Source organism: Podarcis muralis, chromosome 7, assembly GCF_964188315.1.
Source record: "Podarcis muralis chromosome 7, rPodMur119.hap1.1, whole genome shotgun sequence".
In the NCBI taxonomy this organism is placed as follows: domain Eukaryota; kingdom Metazoa; phylum Chordata; class Lepidosauria; order Squamata; family Lacertidae; genus Podarcis; species Podarcis muralis.
The window spans coordinates 75,215,977-75,235,042 of NC_135661.1; the positions used below are offsets into that span (position 1 = coordinate 75,215,977).

Here is a 19,066-nt window from a genome sequence, read left to right on the forward strand (position 1 = left end):
CCGAGAACGGGAACTTTGACAAACAGGAAATCCTTGAAATTGGAAACGGCAGCAGTGTATTGAGGAGATATCAGTCTTTACATTAGATATAAACAAGGACTTCCCCTGTCAGATGACCATGGCCAGTGAGAGAACTTTCATTCACATATATATGCACACACACACACACACACACATCTCGCAGTCTGCTAGTATTGGTCAAGGCTGTACAAAAATGAAATGCTACAGATTATTCAAAGTCTTGAAGCAATTGAGGATTTTCCTGCAGCTTGGCATTGGACTGGCTAAGCAACGGATCCTAAAGAACAACACAGTAAAATAGTGAGAACAATGTATTAGACCACATCAACAAAATGGTAAGGAAAAGAGTGGTTAAATTTATGGAAAGAAATGCTAATTGAGATTACCTTGAGTGATATGATACAAAATACTATGGTATAATGGATTAATGTGATAGCCTTCCATGGCCTCACAGTTATGCTTGATGCTCAGTTATATAGGTCAATTCTCTCTCGCTTTCTGCAGATTTTTGGAAAGAGCATGTGAAAAGACTTCAATTAAATTGTGCACATTTGGGATAAGTTTTTAATGGGAAATGGGGGAATCGCCCATGTACACTAGGCTAGGGCTTAAATATTTTTTCTTCTCTGTGGTTTTATTTTAATTCTGGACACTAGAGGGCAATGTATTATTTTCTTTAAAAGCCATAGCTCTGGGATGTACCCGTTGAAACCAATGTGGGTCGAACACTCAAGAAGGTGGCTTCTGCACATACTGTAGAGGGAAGTTAGATTCAGATGGGGGTGGTCAACATGGGAAGGTAGCCCATTTAGGAGAAAGAAAGCTCTGATCCTAAACCTCTGCTACCTTATGGAAGAAGGAAAGGCTAAGGAGTAAACCCTATACAAATCCAGAGTCCCTAAGACATTGGATGGCATATTGTACACCTCCTTCTGGCAACTCGTGCAGCCAAGATGGTGCCAGGTGTATTCTGTATCCAGGGCAGCTGTCTACCAGCTCCATCTGGTACGCAGGCTGAGACCCTCCCTGCCTGCAGACTGTCTCGCCAGAGTGGTGCATGCTCTAGTTATCTCCCGCTTGGACTACTGCAATGCGCTCTACGTGGGGCTACTGCAATGCGCTCTACGTGGCTCTGCTTTCCTACAACTGCGATAACTTTGGTCCAGTCGTGGCCGACCCTGGAGTTGCGGCGCTCATCTCGCTTTATTGGCCGAGGGAGCCGGCGTACAGCTCCTGGGTCATGTGGCCAGCATGACTAAGCCGCTTCTGGCGAACCAGAGCAGCGCACGGAAACGCCGTTTACCTTCCAGCTGGAGAGGTACCTATTTATCTACTTGCACTTTGACGTGCTTTCGAACTGCTAGGTTGGCAGGAGCAGGGACTAAGCAACGGGAGTTACTCGGTGCTGTTTCCAAGGTGGAATAAAGCCACTGGGAATCCTCTACCATTATATTTTGGAGAGTATGGTGTACACACATTGAGTCCCTTTCAATTATTTGTGCCTTCCAGGACAGCTGCGCTACTAGCACACATGTTTGCGTTAATTAAAACACTGTTAAAAATAAACTGAATTATTTCATTTAAGGTCTTTCTATACACCACATTTTGCAGCAGAGCCTGATGATGGCTTGTAGTGTAAGCATTAAAAATATAATGTGTTTGCTTGTTTGTTTGTTTATCTGATCTAATATGCCCACCCTTTGCACAGGCCATAGGGTGGGGAAGGTTCACAATAAGATCAAGTCGATATATCCCATTTTTATACAGAAACTACTTAAGGTACCTTTTAATGGAATAACAACATGAACAACAAAAGAGAAAAGGGGCGGTGGATTTTAGCTCCAAGTTTCCCTCTTCCCAGTGGACTTGCAAATTGTAGCTCTGTCAGTGGAATCATATAGGTCTCCTAACTACTCTCAGAACCCTTAGCAAAGTAGAGATCCCAGAATTATCTGGAGGAAGCCCTGACTGTGTAAAGTGTTATGACACTGCTTTAAATGTACAATGGAGACTGGGTCTTTCTCTGGAGAAAGCCTTTTGCACTGCAACAGCTTCAGGATGTGCAGAAATGCAGTCAGGGAAGACATGCACAACACTATGTCAGAAACAAAACCCTTTGGGGAAGAGTGTTGGGGCTTTAGTTTTCAGTGACATGTAGGGACGGGACAGTAATATGGTTTGGTTCACACTTTCATGCGAGCATCCCTGATTCGCACCTTCCATCCAGCTCCATCAGGCTGTCCCAGTGGAAGAAGCAGGAAGCAGAGCTCCTTCTATCGGCTTTGCTGAAAGACCAGCTGCATCAGGTACCTCCTTACCCCTGAACTGTGCCAGCTGGGGATTATAAGAGCAGCTGTTTAGAAATTGGTGTCTGGGTTTGACGTTTTCCTCTTCCCTCCCTATTCCGTTTTCCTTGTGTGGCGTTTTTTAGCGGGAGGCTGCAGCTTAGACTGTAACTATCTTGTTTTAATTGATTGTATGTAAGCCACTCTGCGAGCCTTTTTGAGGGGTACATCTGTTCTAACAGATAAATAATAAATATATGTCACTGTCCTCTGAAATTCACGTGTCTCTGAATTTTGTGACGCTGTTATCCAATCCCTTCCCCCACAGATGGGAATAACACTCATGCTTATTCGTTCCATTTTCGAATCACTTCCTATCGGGCACCCATAAGTGATTTACAGTATAATAAAGCCTACATAAAACAGTTAAATATGTAAATATGTATATAAATATGTTAAATATGTATATAAAAATAGTTTAAAACAACAGTGGCACGTACATCAATCAACACCCAGAAAGAAACAAACAGAAATAAATGTCTCCATTTGGAAAGCTTGCTGAAAGAGAAGTTTGCTGAAAGGGCAATAGAGAAGGTGTCTCTCTGATTCCAAAGGGTATGGGACCACTCACTAAAGGCCTGATTCTGACATCATGCAGAATTTCACATTGCATACCCACTTTGCCATTTCTCCTTAGTCTGGTTAATGAAAAACTTCCACTTTGCACCAAGGTAATGGCTGCTTGTTCGCAAGGGGTGTGGTCCATCTGTAATGATGCATTTGCATCGAAGAGCTTTGCTCCAGAGCCCAGCTCAGCTTCCAGAGACCTCCAGCAATGTGGCAGATCCTTCTCCTGCTTGGCAGTCTGGCCTGCTGCTTGCTTGGCTCCACAATGCTTATTGCTTCTGTGTGTACCACTAACTGGATTATTCAGCCCACTCTATTCGGCTATTACTACGAAGGGCTCTGGAACTTCTGTATAGAAGAGCAATGTATGAGCCTGAATCGAGATTGGGGTGAGTCTTTCTCTGGTGGCCAGTATGCTAAACTCTCGACGGATGTGGGTGGGGTGTTGTTACCAGATCAGGGCTGGCTCACTGATGAGGCAAGGCAAGGTGCCCACCTTGGGTGCAGAAGCCAAGAGGTGGCAGCCACCTCACCCACCTGCCACGCTGCCACCTCCATCCCTGTACCAGATACTGTTCCTGTGCTTTTGACAGCAGCTTAATCTATATGCATCCAGAGTCCATAATGCTTATCTCTAGCCTGTGAAAAAGACATTGCTTGTTAACTCAGATGTGGCAAGCCTCTGGCCCTCCAGATGTTGTGGACTCCAGCCAGCATGGCCAACGATCAGGGATGATGAGTTGTGGCCCATCAACATCTGGAGAGCCAAGGGTTCCCATCCCGTGGGGAAACCCAGCCAGATCTGTGGGGTATAAATAATAAATTATTATTTTGAATTATGGTGCTGGAGGAGACTCTTGAGGGTCCCATGGACTACAAGAAGATCAAACCTATCCATTCTGAAGGAAATCAGCCCCGAGTGCTCACTGGAAGGACAGATCCTGAAGCTGAGGCTCCAATACTTTGACCACATCATGAGAAGAGAAGACTCCCTGGGAAAGACCCTGATGTTGGGAAAGATGGAGGGCACAAGGAGAAGGGGACGACAGAGGACGAGATGGTTGGACAGTGTTCTCGAAGCTACAAACATGAGTCTGACCAAACTGCGGGAGACAGTGGAAGACAGAAGTGCCTGGCGTGCTCTGGTCCATTGAGTCCTGAAGAGTTGGACACGACTAAACAAATAAACAACAACAAAAGTTATAACAATACCAAATACATATCCATATACAGAGATTTCTCTACACAGGGGGTAATGGTAGAAGGCAAGCATATCTGATTTTCCAGTATTACTAATTCACTGTTGCTTCTCTTTTGCAGCGTACAAAGTGTTTGTTTTAGGATTCCTGAACATGGGAACATTTTCTGGATTCTTGTGCAACCTTCTTTCTCCACTCTTGTGGGTGTGTGGAAAGAAGGAGCAGATACGAAGAGCTACCTTCAACTCAACTTTCCTGTCAGGTATTGCAGATACAGAACACCCCCCTCTCCAACTACTCCGTTTCTTTTAATATAGCCACGGGTCTTTAAGTATCAAGAATATGATACTTAAGAGCCACTAAGCTCAAACCAGATCCATAAAATTGTTCCTGTTTTGCCCTGCACTGGAGGGCAGGACCCAAACCAATGGCTTCAAGTTACAAGAAAGGAGATTCTAGCTGAACACCAAGAAGAACTTTCTGACAGTAAGAGTGAATGAATGAATTTACTTTATTACGGTCATAGACCAGCATAAGCAAAACATCTAAATAAATAGCATAACAGTATGAATCTAAGCAAATAATTATTAAATAAATGGGAGCAAGAACCATACATAGATTTAAACATATACATAGAATACTTAATTAAGCATAGATAATGATTGAGTAAAAACTGATAAGAAAAATTAAAAGATCAGTCAACACAGCTATATGGGGTGGACTTCAGAAGTGCGGGTCTAACAATATGGGCCTTCAGATTAGGACTGAGTTGTAGCATAGACCATTCTTCGTCAGATATCTATCATGGCAATCTGGAAAGAGTGGCTCATGTTCTCCTGTCCTGTCCCCTTTATAAAGATCTGAGGAATGAGATCATCACCCCACTCTTACTTACCATCCCAGGCTGCCCATCTGTGGCCACATTGTTCTTTCTTTCATCAGATCAAAATGATCAGACAACAGCAAAGGTTGCTAGGTTTATCCAGGGTGCACGATAATCATGGTCATTTGATCGCCATTTTACCGATTGTTGTCTTTTTAATTGTATATATTGCTTGTTTTATGTTGTTATGGCTGTTGGCTAATGCGAATAAAGTTTATCTATCATGGCAGCACAAAATCTGGTGACTAAATATGTGTGTGATGGCCTGGGATTCGGACTCAGACACGGAATCTGAGGAATCCCAGCCTGCACAGGATTCCCCGCCTCCAGAACCAGCTGAGCCGGGGCTGGGGCCTGAGCCTGAAGGGTCCTCACCTGTGCTGGATCCTCAGGTGCAGGCACCAGCTGAGTCTGCTCTGGCCCCTGAGGTGATGGAGGGCCCATTGCCTGCAGGTGCCCCACTCTCAGCCCCGTCAGGGGAAGAGGAGGTTGCCTCTGGGTCTGGTAACCCTCCAGCCTCTCCTGAGCTACAGAGGCTCAGGGTAAACAGGCAGAGGGAACTATGTTCCCGCTGGAGGAGTGCTCGCCTCCAGGCCAGGAGAGGCGAGTCACCTGAGGACCGGGGCCGCCCTATGCCTCGGGGCAGATAAAAGGCAGTCAGCCCCTGTCCCAGGTTGCGGGAGCAACGTGGTCACTAGTCTGTTCCTGCCTGCACCCTGTCCTGCTCTTCTGCCAGAGTTCCTGACCCCACCTGACTCCCTGCCTTGGACCCAGCTGCAGCTTTGATGGACAGCCTCCATACCACACCATTGACTTCGGACTGGACTCGGACCTCGCCTCTTGGTAGCCCCCAGGACCAGCACAATGTGACTTCTAGGGTCTTGTCCTGTAGTAATAGGGAGATGTTGTGTTGTTCTGAACGCCCAGGGAATTTATATAAGATGGGTTGGATAAACCTAGTTCAAATGTCTATATAATACTGGCCATGAAGAAGGGCATGCTCCGTTGTTTCCTGCTGCCCAGAGCCACATGGACATTTCCTCTCCTCATAAGGTATCTTCCTATAGTGGCCTTCCTGAATTGCTGAAGGGAGAGCCTGACAATGGGCCAAAGTGAAAGCCCTTCATTGTTTTGGTATTTCAAGATTGGCTATGTTTTGCATTTGGGAAGTCAAGTATCTTCTAGTTTCACTAATTAAAATTTTTGGGGGGACAGTAACAGGTGTTCAACAGTGGAACAGACTCCCTTGGGAAGTTGTGGACTCTTATTCCCTGGAGGATTTTAAGCAGAGCTTGGTTGGCTTTAGTTGAGATTCCTGCATTGCAGGAGTTTGGACTAAATGGCTCTCGGGCTCCTTTCCAAATTGATCAAAAGACCCAAGTGAATAACATCAACAGCCATAAGAATACCTTCTAAGCTAGAACCACAGATCAAAATGCACATCGACATGCCTGGGTAGGCTTCCTTAAGCAGAAAAGTTTTTAGGAGTCTGCTAAAGTCGGTGGAAGAAGATTGGAAGAAATTTAAAGACTATCTACAGAAATATTGTAAAATTAATGAATGTTAGAATGATGCTGGATAAAAAGTTAAGTGGTTTTTAGCTATAACGCTATAAGGAATATGAAAAAATGGATTATTAACAGGTAAAAATTTAGTGGTATAATATTTTAAGATTAAAGACTAGGATAAACAAAGAGGGAAAGGATTTGCTGAACTAATAAATTGAATTGGAATACAAAAAAGGGAGGTGTGAGGAGGTCTGGGAAACAAACAAATGAAAAATAAGTGATGGAAAGATGGAATTGTTTTTTAACTATTTTTATTTTGTATTTTTCTTTTTTCTTTTTTCATTCTGTAAAATCTTAATAAATATCTTTTTAAAAAATATTTCTACCCAGCTTTTCAGGTGAGATTGGCTCAACAGGGTGAGGTAGTGGGGGTGTGGTAGATAACAGTGCATCTGACTGCTGGCTCTGGAAAGAGTCACCATTGACATGCTTCCGTTTGCTCGTTCCTAGTGGTTACTACGTTGATTGGAATGAGTGTGTACACAGGGAAATACACTCGGAGTACACCTCTGGAATACCGTGGGTGGTCCTTCATCTTGGCCTGGTGTAGCTTCTCCCTCTACCTTGTTGCTGGTGAGTGCGACTAGCAGAAATATCCAGGAGACTGAGGTTTGCTTCCATTCTGATAACAAGAGTTCCTCTCCCCCCCCCCCCCCATCATTGCATCTGCTATTGTTTCCTGGGATGCTCAATCGCTATATCCTGGGGGAATCAACATGGAGGCCTCCATAGGTTGCGGACTTCAACTCCCATCATCCCTGATGGTCTGGCATGATGCCTGGGTCTGATGGGAGTTGTGGTCCAAATCCTCTGGGTGGCACTACAACAACTACTTCAGCTATAAACAAACTTGGTTCTCTTATTTGCTTGTTATGTGGAGTCATGGGAAAGGCAGCACAGGGAAAGATAGAAACAGATTATGGTGGTAAGCATATCACTTGATGTCAATTGGGCTTACTTTGGAGTAAATATGCTGTGGATGAGGCTGCCAATTTCTTTTCTGTTAGAAGAACGGAAGAGAGATCAGCGGCGAAACACCCACTGTGTATGCAAAATGTCCCAGATTCAATAGCCCCCGATAGCTGTTTATGTTGGGGGAGGGAAGAGAGAGAGTCTGCATTTCCAAAAAAGGAATAAAATATGGCCCAGATTTGTATAAAAATTGCATGTGTGAACATATGGCAAGGGAGGTGGAAGGTATGGTAAAAAGGAGTGTAAGAAATCTAATAAATAATAATAAATGCTTTCATTTTTAAAGTAATTTTAATTGGTTTTCATAAATGTGCAACAAAATGTAGCTAGATAACTAAGCATAACATAATCTTGCCAGTGACCAGTTTTCATGTCTTTATAATATTTGTTCCTCTTTTAGCTTTCCTTCGGGTTTCTCCCTTGTTGTTCGGTCAGGGTTGTGTGGATACCTCCATCTTCCAGAAGTCAGCTCCTCCAACTGAAGTATCAGCAATTACCAACGGTCATGACAACAAGATTTGTAGTAATGAGGCTGATGAAATATCTTCCATGTAGACCCTTTTGGTTCGTATATAAAATAAGTGGCCACCGGATGGAATAAAAGGATTCATTTTCCCGTTCTCCTTTCAGCACTATTACATTATCGGTAATTTTCTAAGCTATAGCCAGCTTCCATACATTTCTATACCACAGGTCTACTCCCAAATCCTGTAGATTTCAACACGTTTTGGTAATGGATAGCCTTGCTGCAACAAGCAAAATTTCAGGAGTTTTCTTCTTTTAATGGACTTATTGGACCTTCAGAAATTGACAATGAACACAACTATGGGGTAAATCAATTTCTTCCCATGAAATATGAGAAAATTCTGAGTATATTAACCCCCCCTCAAAAAAAATTGTATTTTGATGTCAGGGACTGGACAGAGGAGGAATGGTGGAGACCACCTCCCCAGCCTGACCCTTCCAGAGAAGAAGAAGACCGTTCAGAATTACAACAGGGGTTTGAGGGAGATCACAGCTCAGAGGAAGATGAGGGGGGAAGTTGGTAAATAATGGGAGAGGAGGAGGAGACAGAGCCGGAGCAGTTGGTTGACATGTTATCACTAGAAAGCATTCCAGACCCACCATCTCCCAGAACCCAGCGAGCCTTAAAAGTAGGAGAGCAAAGAGCTCAAAGACAGAGGGCCCTCAGTGCCACCCGTAGAAAGGATGACAAATGAGGAAGTGGGAGAGAAGGGGAGGGGAGATTTACCCAGGGCAACACCATTATTCCAAGAGGCAGCATTCCCAATCCTCTCTCTGTGAATATTGAATAAAAAGCAATTGATAAGAACTTTTCATTGTCTTATCTGTTCCTGGCGACCTGCCTTGGGGGTTGGAGCCACTGACGCCTGATGGTTGGGCAGCCCCACCGCAAGTGGTGGTACGATTGCAATCTCTGCACCACGTTGATACTGTTCCAGAAGTAATATGGGACAACTGCACTGGTGTTCTATAGATGCAAGTGGAGAAATAGCCACAATATATCTCACCACAGTGAGGAGGGCAACGACCAGATGAGCTGTGTAAACTTGCTCAATTTACTGTTGAAAGTGCTCACTGTGAGTGGGCAGCTTCAAGCCCTCCTCCTCACTTTCCTTTCATGGTGTTCTTTAAAAAAAATTTGAAGCCAATAAATCAAATCCATACAATAACAATAATAGTGTTCTTTAAATTTAAAGCCATCTTGAACTGGTCAGCCTTCAAAACAGAGGATATCTTCAAACAGAGCAACTGTATTCTGTGACGTAGGACATGCAGCAATCCTGCCCCTACCACCGAAAGAAACACAGCTAACAGGATTTGGAAATAAATAAAATAAAATAAAAATTGTCCAGTAGCACCTTATAGACCAGCTAAGTTTGTTCTGGGTATAAGCTTTCGTGCGCATGCACACTTCTTCAGATACACTGAAACAGAAGTCAGCAGACCCTTGTATATAGTGGGAGGGTGGGGTGGGGTATTTCTCAGAAGGGTAGTAGGAGATGGGTGATTGACTCAATGGGTATGGTAAACCTGTTGACGACTGTTAATGACTGCAATTAGTCCTACAGGAAAAAAAGAGATAGTATGCAGATGGCCAAAAATAGCTTTAGCATGTATAATGAGACAAGAATCTAATGTCTCTATTCAGACCAGGTCTCTCCATAGTTTTCAGTTTGGTAATAACTTGTAATTCAGCAACTTTGTGTATGCCATCAAATGCCAGCAGTGCCCTTCAGCTCTCTATATTGGACAAACAGGCCAAACCCTACGCCAAAGGATAAATGGACATAAACCTGACATCAGGAAATACAAGACAGAGAAACCAGTGGGAGAACACTTCAGTCTTCCAGGACATTCAGTACAAGATCTCAAAGCAGCTGTCTTACTACAAAAGAATTTCAGAAACAGACTTGAAAGAGAAGTTGCTGAATTTACCATACCCATTGAGCCAATCACCCATCTCCTACTACCCTTCACAGTGGATTTGCTCCAAGCTTAGGAAGGGCAGAGGCTAGACCCTAACACAGTGCGACAAGCCCTTCCTTCTGATCCCAGAGAATGACCCGTCAGCGGTAAGAAGAACACACTCTGCACATGCTCAGACAGAATATTTATTATAACTTTAGATATTCCAGGAATGAGCACTAGTGGATTCAAGAGGAGGGTTCTGGAGGAGGCCGGCGACAGCAGCCATTGAGAAGCTCAGGACAAGTGCTCAGCGGTGGCTGTGTTAGAGGGAAAAATCATGACATTCCTTGATCGAATCAGAAGCTGGGATGGCTTCTGTAATTCTGGGAGTGTCCCGGAGAAATTGGGACAGTTGAAGGGTATGCATCATTTGTCTAATGAAAAGATAAGGGCCTAAGGGAACAATGGTACTTGTCAGCTTGGAACACCATTTCATAAATGAGTGAAAGGTCAACAAGATATTGACAGCTGCTAATGCCAGCCTGAGAAAATGTGTCACACCCAGCAGCACTCAGTTCTCGACCTTCCACATGGAGAGTCTTATCAACAAGGCTCAGCTCTTTGCTGGAGACTTTCAACCCCCAACACGTGAGAGGCTGCAGCGACAGGTGTGTGCAGGTGGGGCCAATGGCTTCCCAGCTTCTCTCTCCCTTGTGTGATGTATCAAGCTGACTGGGTGGCGTAACCATGAAATAGGTCATAACACCTGCCAGAAAGCAAGAGCCGTACATTAGGCAATCCAAGGGCTGTGAACCCTGCTGCCAAACGGCTTGGAGCCCGTTTTGTTGGCAAGATGCCTTCTGCTATAAAGATCTGATGAGGGGCGGGGGAACCTTTCTGGCTGGATCCCGAGCTTCCCATCCCTGGCTGGCTGCTTTGACAGGTGGGAGCCAGATCACCTGCCTATCTAGTGCCCAATATCACGATACCAGGTGGAAACTGCGAAGGGGCTCACTCTTAGCATCGATCAGGTGGTTGAAGCTGACTGCAAGCCTCCCCCCCCCCCAGCTGTACTATGGGGTTCCCAAGCACAGCTAATCCCAGTGGGGATCTCTGTCAGTGCTGTTCCTTTATAGCCATGTTTTTATATGCCCCAGACCTGACAGATGTGGGGCAGCTGGGGGCGGCTTGTAGAAAACAGCCTTGTGGGTCGTGTTTAGCACTCCTGCCGGGTCTAATTTGTCTCATGGACTGGCGGTTAACCATGTTTAATAATCTATGATGATGATGATGATGATGATGTCTGCCCTGCTACCAACACACAGTGGTTTAAGGAAAGGAAGAGGGAACAGGACGGAAAGTCCCAATTCATACCGTTCCAATGACTTCCCTTTGCACCATATGGGCCGACTGTACGTATGTCTGACTTTGAAAAACTTTGCACTTTGTACGCAGCTAATGATAGCTTGCATCACACACGCCAGGGATATTCTCTGTGCTTAATATCTTTGCTGCTTCCTGTTCCTTTTCCTCCCTCTTGCCTACGGTGTTCCTATGCGATAGCACCGAAGAGCTTTGACTAGTTCTGCAGTTCTTCCGCCTAAAGATCCACCTTAAGAAGACCGCCGGCAATGTGGCAAGTCCCTTTTCTCAGATTTGGCTGCCTGGGTCTGCTAACACTCAGCACGGCGATGCTACTTACTGCTATGTTTACTGGGCCCTGGGTTGTTTGGCCTTCCATTTTCGGACCTGCTTATGAAGACCTCTTAAAGCAGTGTTTCCTATCAACCTGCACATCCCTGGAGCGAGATTGGGGTAAGTGGCTGGTTGGTGACGATCACTCCAAACATCTTGGATGAAATGCCCCCATCTAGGGCAGCATGCACTCCAACATTTCTCTGATGAAAATAGAGACCCCACCCACCAGACTGGGTTGCCCCAGCCACTCTGGGTGGCTTTCAACATACATAAAAACATAATAAAACATTAAATATTTTTTAAAAAATCTTCCCTATACAGGGCTGCCTTCAGAAGTCTTCTATAGGTTGTATAGTTACTTATCTTCTTGGCTTGGGGGGGGGGGTTGCATAACTCCATAACCTCCAACATTTATCCAATTAAAATAGGGACGTCCAAAGTAAAGCAGGACATTCCGGGATCAAATTAGAAACTAGGTTGGCTTCTGTAAATCGGATTACTATCTTTGGAAAATGGGGACACTTGGAGGGTATGGGTTTGCCAACTTTTCTTCTTCTTCTTGCCAGTCGCTGCTCCTCTGTTTTTTAACAGCAGCTAGATCTAGATCTTATCTTATATCCCTGTTCAGGGAAGTTTTTAATGTGTGACATTTTAATGTATTTTTAATCTTTGTTGGAAGCTGCCCAAAGTGGCTGGGGAAACCCAGCCAGATGGGCGGGGTACAAATAAATTATTATTGTTATTATTTACAGTGGTAGCTCCAGTTGTGCATGGAATCCGTTCTGGAGCTCTGGTCGGATCCTGAGGAATCCGCAACCAGAGGTGCTGCTTCTGGTTTTTTTTATATATATAATTTTTATTAACCGGCCAATCAAATCAAATTAAATCACATCACATAAATTCCGAATTACAAAGCCGAATTTTAAATTTTGTTGGGGGGACCCATATTTCAAGATCCGAAGGGGGATTCTGATCATCTTCTTGCTACTGCGTTAATGTCCAAATCAGTCCAAATCAGTCCAAACAGAGTTCATAATTCTATCCAGTCTTATCTTGCTGTTTCCACATCACATCTTGTTCATATATTTTCTTTTTTTTCTTTATGATCTCTTTTGATAGTCTCCTTAAGCCGATAAACAGCAATAATAATCCTGTGTGAATTTTTCCGTTCTTCCAATCCTCAAATCGAGATGGTTTCCATATATCATCGCCTTCATAGATAACATCGCTCTTTCCATCATTAATCTCGCAAAACTGTCGCTTTTAAGTCCCTCTGAGGAGTTTCACCCACAATATAAAAACAGCTCTATTTCTCTCTTTCTCCTCCCAGACTCAAGACCTCCGACAGAACTTCCCAATATGTCGACGGCATTTTTAACTGCGTCATTCCAAAGCTCTTATACATTCCACGCTCTTCTTAAAACATGCTTTGGTTTGAAAGTGTATCTCCACACAGCTTTAAATCCACAGCTTAAGTCCTTAAAACGACATTTCTTGTTTAATCACATAACGGGATTCTTGTTTAATCATATAAGGAAAGAAAGGAAAGTTTTTTCCCCCTCCCCCATCAGTCATTTGCCATACCGAGTCTTGGCGTATCTTCTCATGATTTAATGTTGTCTTGTTTTATCAGAGATCTCTTCTGTTAGCAGTCTTTACTCCCCCTCCTTCCTTGAAATATGTGCATTCCTTCATCCAAATTGTTTCTTTTGAAGTTCTTGCAGCTAGTGGCGCGGATCAGGGACGGCGTCCAGGAGCACCGAAATCCCACAGGAGGGCTTTGTGCCTAGTGCCCCCATCCCCACAAATTCGGGGGTGGTATAGGGCACAGCAGGCAAGGCAGTCCCCCCCCACCATCCTGGGGGGGTAGGGAGGCTAATTACTCCCATCATAGCCTCCAAATTACCTCGTGTGGGTTGGAGAGATGTTATTGTCAGCCATCTTCCGATGCGCCCCCTAGTGCCCCCCCAGAGGTGCTGCTTCTGTGCATGGTGCATAGAGTGCTTCTGTGCATGTGGAGAAACTCAGAAAAATACTTCTGGGTTTGCCACATTCGCATCCTGAAGGATACACAACCGGAGATGTTTGTGTCCAGAGGTACCACTATATATCTCATCTCCATGTCAAACAGAGCGCCCTTTGCTAATAATTCCTGCATATAAAGCTCGTCTCAAATGCACACGAGCAATTTCTAGCCTTCTCCTCCTGTTTCTTCTTCCTGGGTTTGAGCTAACGCAGAATCTCCCTTTCTCATGTGAGATAAATGTAATCCTGTGGCTAATTTCAGGACATGCTCAGTCCTCGGTAAAAGGGGAGGGAGAGGTAATGCCTGGAAGCAATTGACTCTGGAGATGAAAGGTAGTCACACCCACACCAGACATTTAAAGCACTTGTAACAAACTACAGTTCCCAGGATTCTTTGGGGTAGGGGGAAGCCACAACGGTTAAAGTGCTTTAAATGTACATGATGCTGTAGCATACTAGACTCATAAATTAACCTTGCAAAAGGGAAGGACAAAAACAAACTCCCCCTCCTAAGAAATTCCAGAGCATTGGTGCCACATGATGACAATGATTACTGTTGTTTCTCTTTTGCAGTGTACAATGTCACTGTCATAGGATTCCTTGTGCTTGGGGCAACCGATGGAGCCATTCTGGTTGTTGTTTTCATGTGGTTCTCCATCTGCAAGAAAAGCAAGAGGGTGAACAAGTTAATGAACAAACATGGTGCTGTGCCAGGTATTTCAGTCACTGAATGTCCCCTTCTGCCCAGTTCGGGGTTGACTTTCCTGACCCGTCATGCTCAGGAAGTTTCTAGGTGGGCCTGAACTGTACCTCCACTGTTGGAGATGACCTGCTTCTAAACACCAGTTGCTGGCAACCATGGAAGTGCCTGTTTGATCTCACATCCTATTTGTGGGTTTTGTCATCTAGTTGGCCATGATGAGAACAGGATGCTGAATTGGATTTGTCATCGGCCTGATCCAGCAGGCTTGTCTTACATACTTAATGTTAGCATTGCAAGTTGTATACTTCTGCCATGTTGGGGGTGGAGGATGGCTCCAACAAATTTTCCTAATCTGATAATGCTTGCAAAAATCCCAAAACAAAACCCTAATGCATAATCTCCTAGTCTGTGATACCTGGTTATTATTGCTCTTCTTTTTCTTCTTTTTCAAAGCACTAATTACACTCTGAAGATTGGCACAAACAGTAATGTCCAGATTGATAGTGGAGCAACTTGGGTGTATTATGTGAGAATCGTTGTGGGTTGTATTCAGCAAACCTTTACTCAAGAGTAGACCCATTGAAATTAACTCCGAGTTGTAAACCACTTTTTTAAAACAACAACTACAACACCAAAGCAGTGTATAAATTCAAATAAATAAATAAATAAAAGACTAACCTAGGTCCATTAATTTCAGCTTTTAGTTGTATTTCTAATTACATTTAATAAATTTTCAAAAATTTCACATATACATTCCAATGCAAAATATTTTTTTCTTTTGCTTGGTTGACTTCCCACCCTATTTCCCATGGTGTTTTTTTTATTACTCCCCCTTGCTGCACCCTGTCTTCCCTCTCTTATAACAATCATACAATATTCTCTAAATCCTTCTGATGCTCATAGTTTAAATCCTGCTTGCGAATTCATCGTACTGTAATATTTCTTTAAATAGGTCCAGTAATTTCTATGGTTCTGCTCTGAGTAAATGTTAGTTGAATACCAACCATCCTGTGCCATTAAAAAAATTGGGGGGAAAATGATTATAGGCTCCTGTGGGTCCAAAGTACTCATCCACCATATAAGATTATTTGCGGCGCTTCTGCATAGTTGGTTGCTTTGGCCTTGACTCCCTTCAAGCAGCTCCCATTGTGGGGATGGGGATGGGGAAGAGCAGGGTAAGAAGACGGCAAGGTGGGGGGCAGCAGCCCCACCATTGTGCACACACCCCAATGTGGCTGCTGTTGGCAACCCAGAACAACTCTCAGAACAACGCCATCCCCCTCCTGCCCAAAGTGTACAGTGCCACTTCTAGGAGGATCTCAATGCTTCAATCTCATGAGTTGCCTTTTCTGAGCTTCAGCTTGGACTCCATCACTTCCAGTGGGAGATGTCTTTTTGTGTCTTGGTGTGAGTCACTGGACTTCCTGCTTTCAACTGGAAGGTTCACCCAGGACCATGACTTGTGCAAAACCAGGGCAGGTTGAGGTTCCTCTTGGGACAGGTCATTTGGGCACTTGCCTGCTTTAAAAGCAAACCTCTGAAGTGTGCCACCTCTGACCATGTGTACCTGTGCGGCCGTTCCCCAAGTTTCTAGTAACAAGCCTTTCTGGTTTATCCACAAATGACAGTTGGAATGTCCAACTTCCCCTATATCTGCATCACTGGTTGACTGGACAGGACAACAGGGCAGCAGTCTGTAGTGAGTCAGGAGGAACCAAAAAAGCAATGAGGACCAGAGGACAAGGCAGGATTCAGGAGGCGTCAGATTAGAAACCAAGCCCCAAGTGCAAGACCAGATCTCAGGTAGAACTTGGTCACTCATGCAGAGTCCCTTAGCCTCCTTATACTCTTTCCTTCCCAGGAGGAATCGGTAGCCATCTTGGAAGGTGTCAGCCCAGCAGCTGCTGTACTGAGAAACTGCAGTGATGCAGCTCGCCACATGGGGCAATGGTCAGCATTTCCCAACAGGGACGGAGTGGGGCAGGGCAACTGTGTAAACTAAGGGGTATTATGAATACTCCTCTATTTACTCCTTCCTAGTGGTCGCTACGTTGATAGGAATGTCTGTATATACTGGGAAATACACTCCACAAGTTCCTGTGAATAACCGTGGGTGGTCCTTCTTCATGGCTTGGTCTTGCTTTCTGCTTTTCTTCATTGCCGGTAAGTTAAAAAAAGATAGAGCTATTGGGGGATGGGACATGGACTTGCATCTCTTGCAAGGGGTATGGAGGCCATGGCTTCCTTCTGGAGGCGGTAGCATCTCTTGAGAGGATCTTCTTGTTGGTTGCAAGGAAAAGATAGGCATTCCCTGGACGCCGTTACCTCTTGGGCTTTTGCAGATTTGGGGGTTCCGCCTAGTCAAGTGACACCTCTCTCTTGCATGCAGGGGTTGTTCAGGGTGGTTAGAGAATTGTGACAAAAACGGAAACAGAACCAGACCTTGTGAGCTTCTCTTACTCACCCTATGTCTGGAACGGAAATCCGTCCCTGGAATACATTTTGCATTTGCTGCTATTGCAGATTTCAGTCCCCCAATGATGGCATTGTCAAATATGTATATTATGTAAGTTACCGTATTTCGCCACACACTGGGCACACTGAATAAAATAGTTTCTGGTGGGAATGAACTGCAACAGAGAAGAAAGTGTACTGCATGCGATGAATACTGGGTGGAAGGAAAATGGCGCCTTCTTACATCCCTAGGGCTATTTCGGTGGCATAAGGATAAATGCTTACTGCCTGAACTTTGGAGCTGGAGGAAATTATTTCCTCTCCCCCCTGACATTCTGACGAACATTTCTCTCTCTCCCACAGCTATAGGAATCCTGTTTTATCAAGTGTACCAAGAAATAGAAGAAGAGCTTGAGGACAATGTTGTACCGCAAGGGATGCCAAACGGCAGCTATTCCTTGGAAACGGAAGGGGCTAAAGGCTGACCTTTCTCAGCATGGATGTGGAATGCATCCAGAATTATTTGCAATTTATTCTCGCCCCCACACCACCACCGAAGATTTGGAAGTTTAAAGTTACTTACTCCTTGCATTCTTCTTCTTCTTCCCTGAATTAACTATGCATAGGAATTCTCTGTCATTCTGTTCATAGATCCAAATTTTGTAGACTTTGCAGCAGGTTTCAGCTCCTTTGCATCTCTCTTAAACACATGTATTAATGCACATATAACATTATGGAGACTTCGGGGAGCCCTTGCTGATGCTGGCCTTAGGGTCCAAGCTCCCCAATGTGGCTGCAAAGCATCAGGTGGCAGAATTTGTCATCCGATGTGATTATGTGTATGGGGGCAGGTACCCACATTGAGGCATTTGATCAAGGCCTGTATTTTAAAATGAGCTTAAAGATTTGCAAATGTTTCATGCCAGGCAGAAAACCAGCTGGATAAGGACTTTGGCAGTTGTTTATCCTCCTGGACAAGGGCCCCCCTGATTTATAGTAGTAGCAGGAGACAGGTTTCTCAAGGTTGTAAAAGGGAAATACAGGCTGGGAGCAAAGGTTACACTGACCCTACATATTACAGAATACAATCAAGCTGCAAAAACACTAATTAAGAGTTGGTAAATAGTAAGATCTCTGTTTAGATAGAACTTAATACCACAAGCCATCTGTTTTAGCCATTTGTTTTGGAATGTAGGGGCAACAGGGCAAAAGGGGCAAAAGGTGACCTGGTAATTAAGGTGCCTTGTTGAGGCAAATGTAAGATATATGGCTACTTGTCTGCCATTTATGGATAGAAGGAAATATAGCTCTTTGTCTCCCATAAAAGATAATAGGAAATGGGTGTATCTTTTATGATTGGTTCTAGCAAACAGCCAATAGGAATTTCAACCAGGCTGATTGGACAGAGGCAGCCAAAGGAGGAGCAAGGGGGCTGGGTTGAGGAAATATAAGTGCTGGCCATCAGGGCTGGAGGGCAGGCAGAGCTTTGGTAACCATATACCACTGTGCCTATCATTTATTTGTCTGACAAATAAATTATTATTTTAATTTCTCTATTGCTGCATTGAATATTTCATTCCAGCTAAGCGTTAACCACAAGCAGGGTGCTACAACATGGCTTGAAAGGAGCAATAAGGAGCTTAAAGTGGGGCCTCTTGCTCATTTGCTGGAACAAGGTGCACTCCCCCCCAGCCATCAGCGCATGGGCAGTGGTGTGGAATGTTTTCCACTGGGAGCAGTCAAATACAACATTCCTTGTTTTCCTAGAGTGGACATGCAAGGGAATGTTTGGTACAGCCAGTTGAAACTTCCTGTTCTTCCTGGCCTGGAGCATCCTTCTTTGCATATGACTAATCGGTGGGCGTGACCTTTCCAGACCTGGTGAAAGGACAAGGCATGCTGCCTCTCTCTCTCTCTCTCTTTTCCATCTTCCTTTCGTCCTGCAAACTTCCTGGATTGAACTGCTGGCTGCCAGCCAAGCAGCCCCCCAGGTCATCTCCCTTATGGGGTAAACCTGTTTTTATACATTTGTAACTTTAAGCCTAAAGCCTGCCTTCAGGGATCACACTGTGCTTTGCTTGATTGTGAGTAAACTTTATTTTTATTGCTTATGAATAAGACTGTGGTGTCTTTATTCTTTTAGGATGGATTCAAGGGGTCTTACCAGGAAAATATGAGAAGACATTTTGTAGCCTTAT

At 44.4% G+C, this 19,066-nt stretch overlaps 2 protein-coding genes across 2 annotated transcripts; both read left to right on the forward strand.

Moving 5' to 3' along the window:
• Positions 1 to 3,087: 3,087 nt before the first annotated feature.
• Positions 3,088 to 9,508, forward strand: LOC144328481 (lens fiber membrane intrinsic protein-like). Its single transcript, XM_077932142.1, has 4 exons — positions 3,088 to 3,322; positions 4,254 to 4,394; positions 7,034 to 7,156; positions 7,956 to 9,508. Exons 1-4 carry the CDS (start codon positions 3,142 to 3,144, stop codon positions 8,108 to 8,110), a joined length of 600 nt encoding a protein of 199 aa, XP_077788268.1. The 5' UTR covers positions 3,088 to 3,141; the 3' UTR covers positions 8,111 to 9,508.
• Positions 9,509 to 11,346: 1,838 nt separating this feature from the next.
• Positions 11,347 to 19,037, forward strand: LOC144328483 (uncharacterized). The gene is made up of 4 exons (XM_077932145.1): positions 11,347 to 11,803; positions 14,285 to 14,425; positions 16,455 to 16,577; positions 17,232 to 19,037. The coding sequence occupies exons 1-4, from the start codon at positions 11,620 to 11,622 to the stop codon at positions 17,351 to 17,353; spliced, it is 570 nt and encodes a 189-aa protein (XP_077788271.1). The 5' UTR covers positions 11,347 to 11,619; the 3' UTR covers positions 17,354 to 19,037.
• The last annotated feature ends 29 nt before the right edge of the window (positions 19,038 to 19,066 follow it).

Coding starts and splice junctions, on each gene's coding strand:
- LOC144328483 (XM_077932145.1), top strand. CDS start 11,620: ATGTGGCAAGTCCCTTTTCTCAGATTTGGCTGCCTGGGTCTGCTAACA. Junction 11,804..14,284: donor ATCCCTGGAGCGAGATTGGG/GTAAGTGGCTGG, acceptor TCTCTTTTGCAG/TGTACAATGTCACTGTCATA. Junction 14,426..16,454: donor CAAACATGGTGCTGTGCCAG/GTATTTCAGTCA, acceptor ACTCCTTCCTAG/TGGTCGCTACGTTGATAGGA.
- LOC144328481 (XM_077932142.1), top strand. CDS start 3,142: ATGTGGCAGATCCTTCTCCTGCTTGGCAGTCTGGCCTGCTGCTTGCTT. Junction 3,323..4,253: donor GAGCCTGAATCGAGATTGGG/GTGAGTCTTTCT, acceptor TCTCTTTTGCAG/CGTACAAAGTGTTTGTTTTA. Junction 7,157..7,955: donor CTCCCTCTACCTTGTTGCTG/GTGAGTGCGACT, acceptor TTCCTCTTTTAG/CTTTCCTTCGGGTTTCTCCC.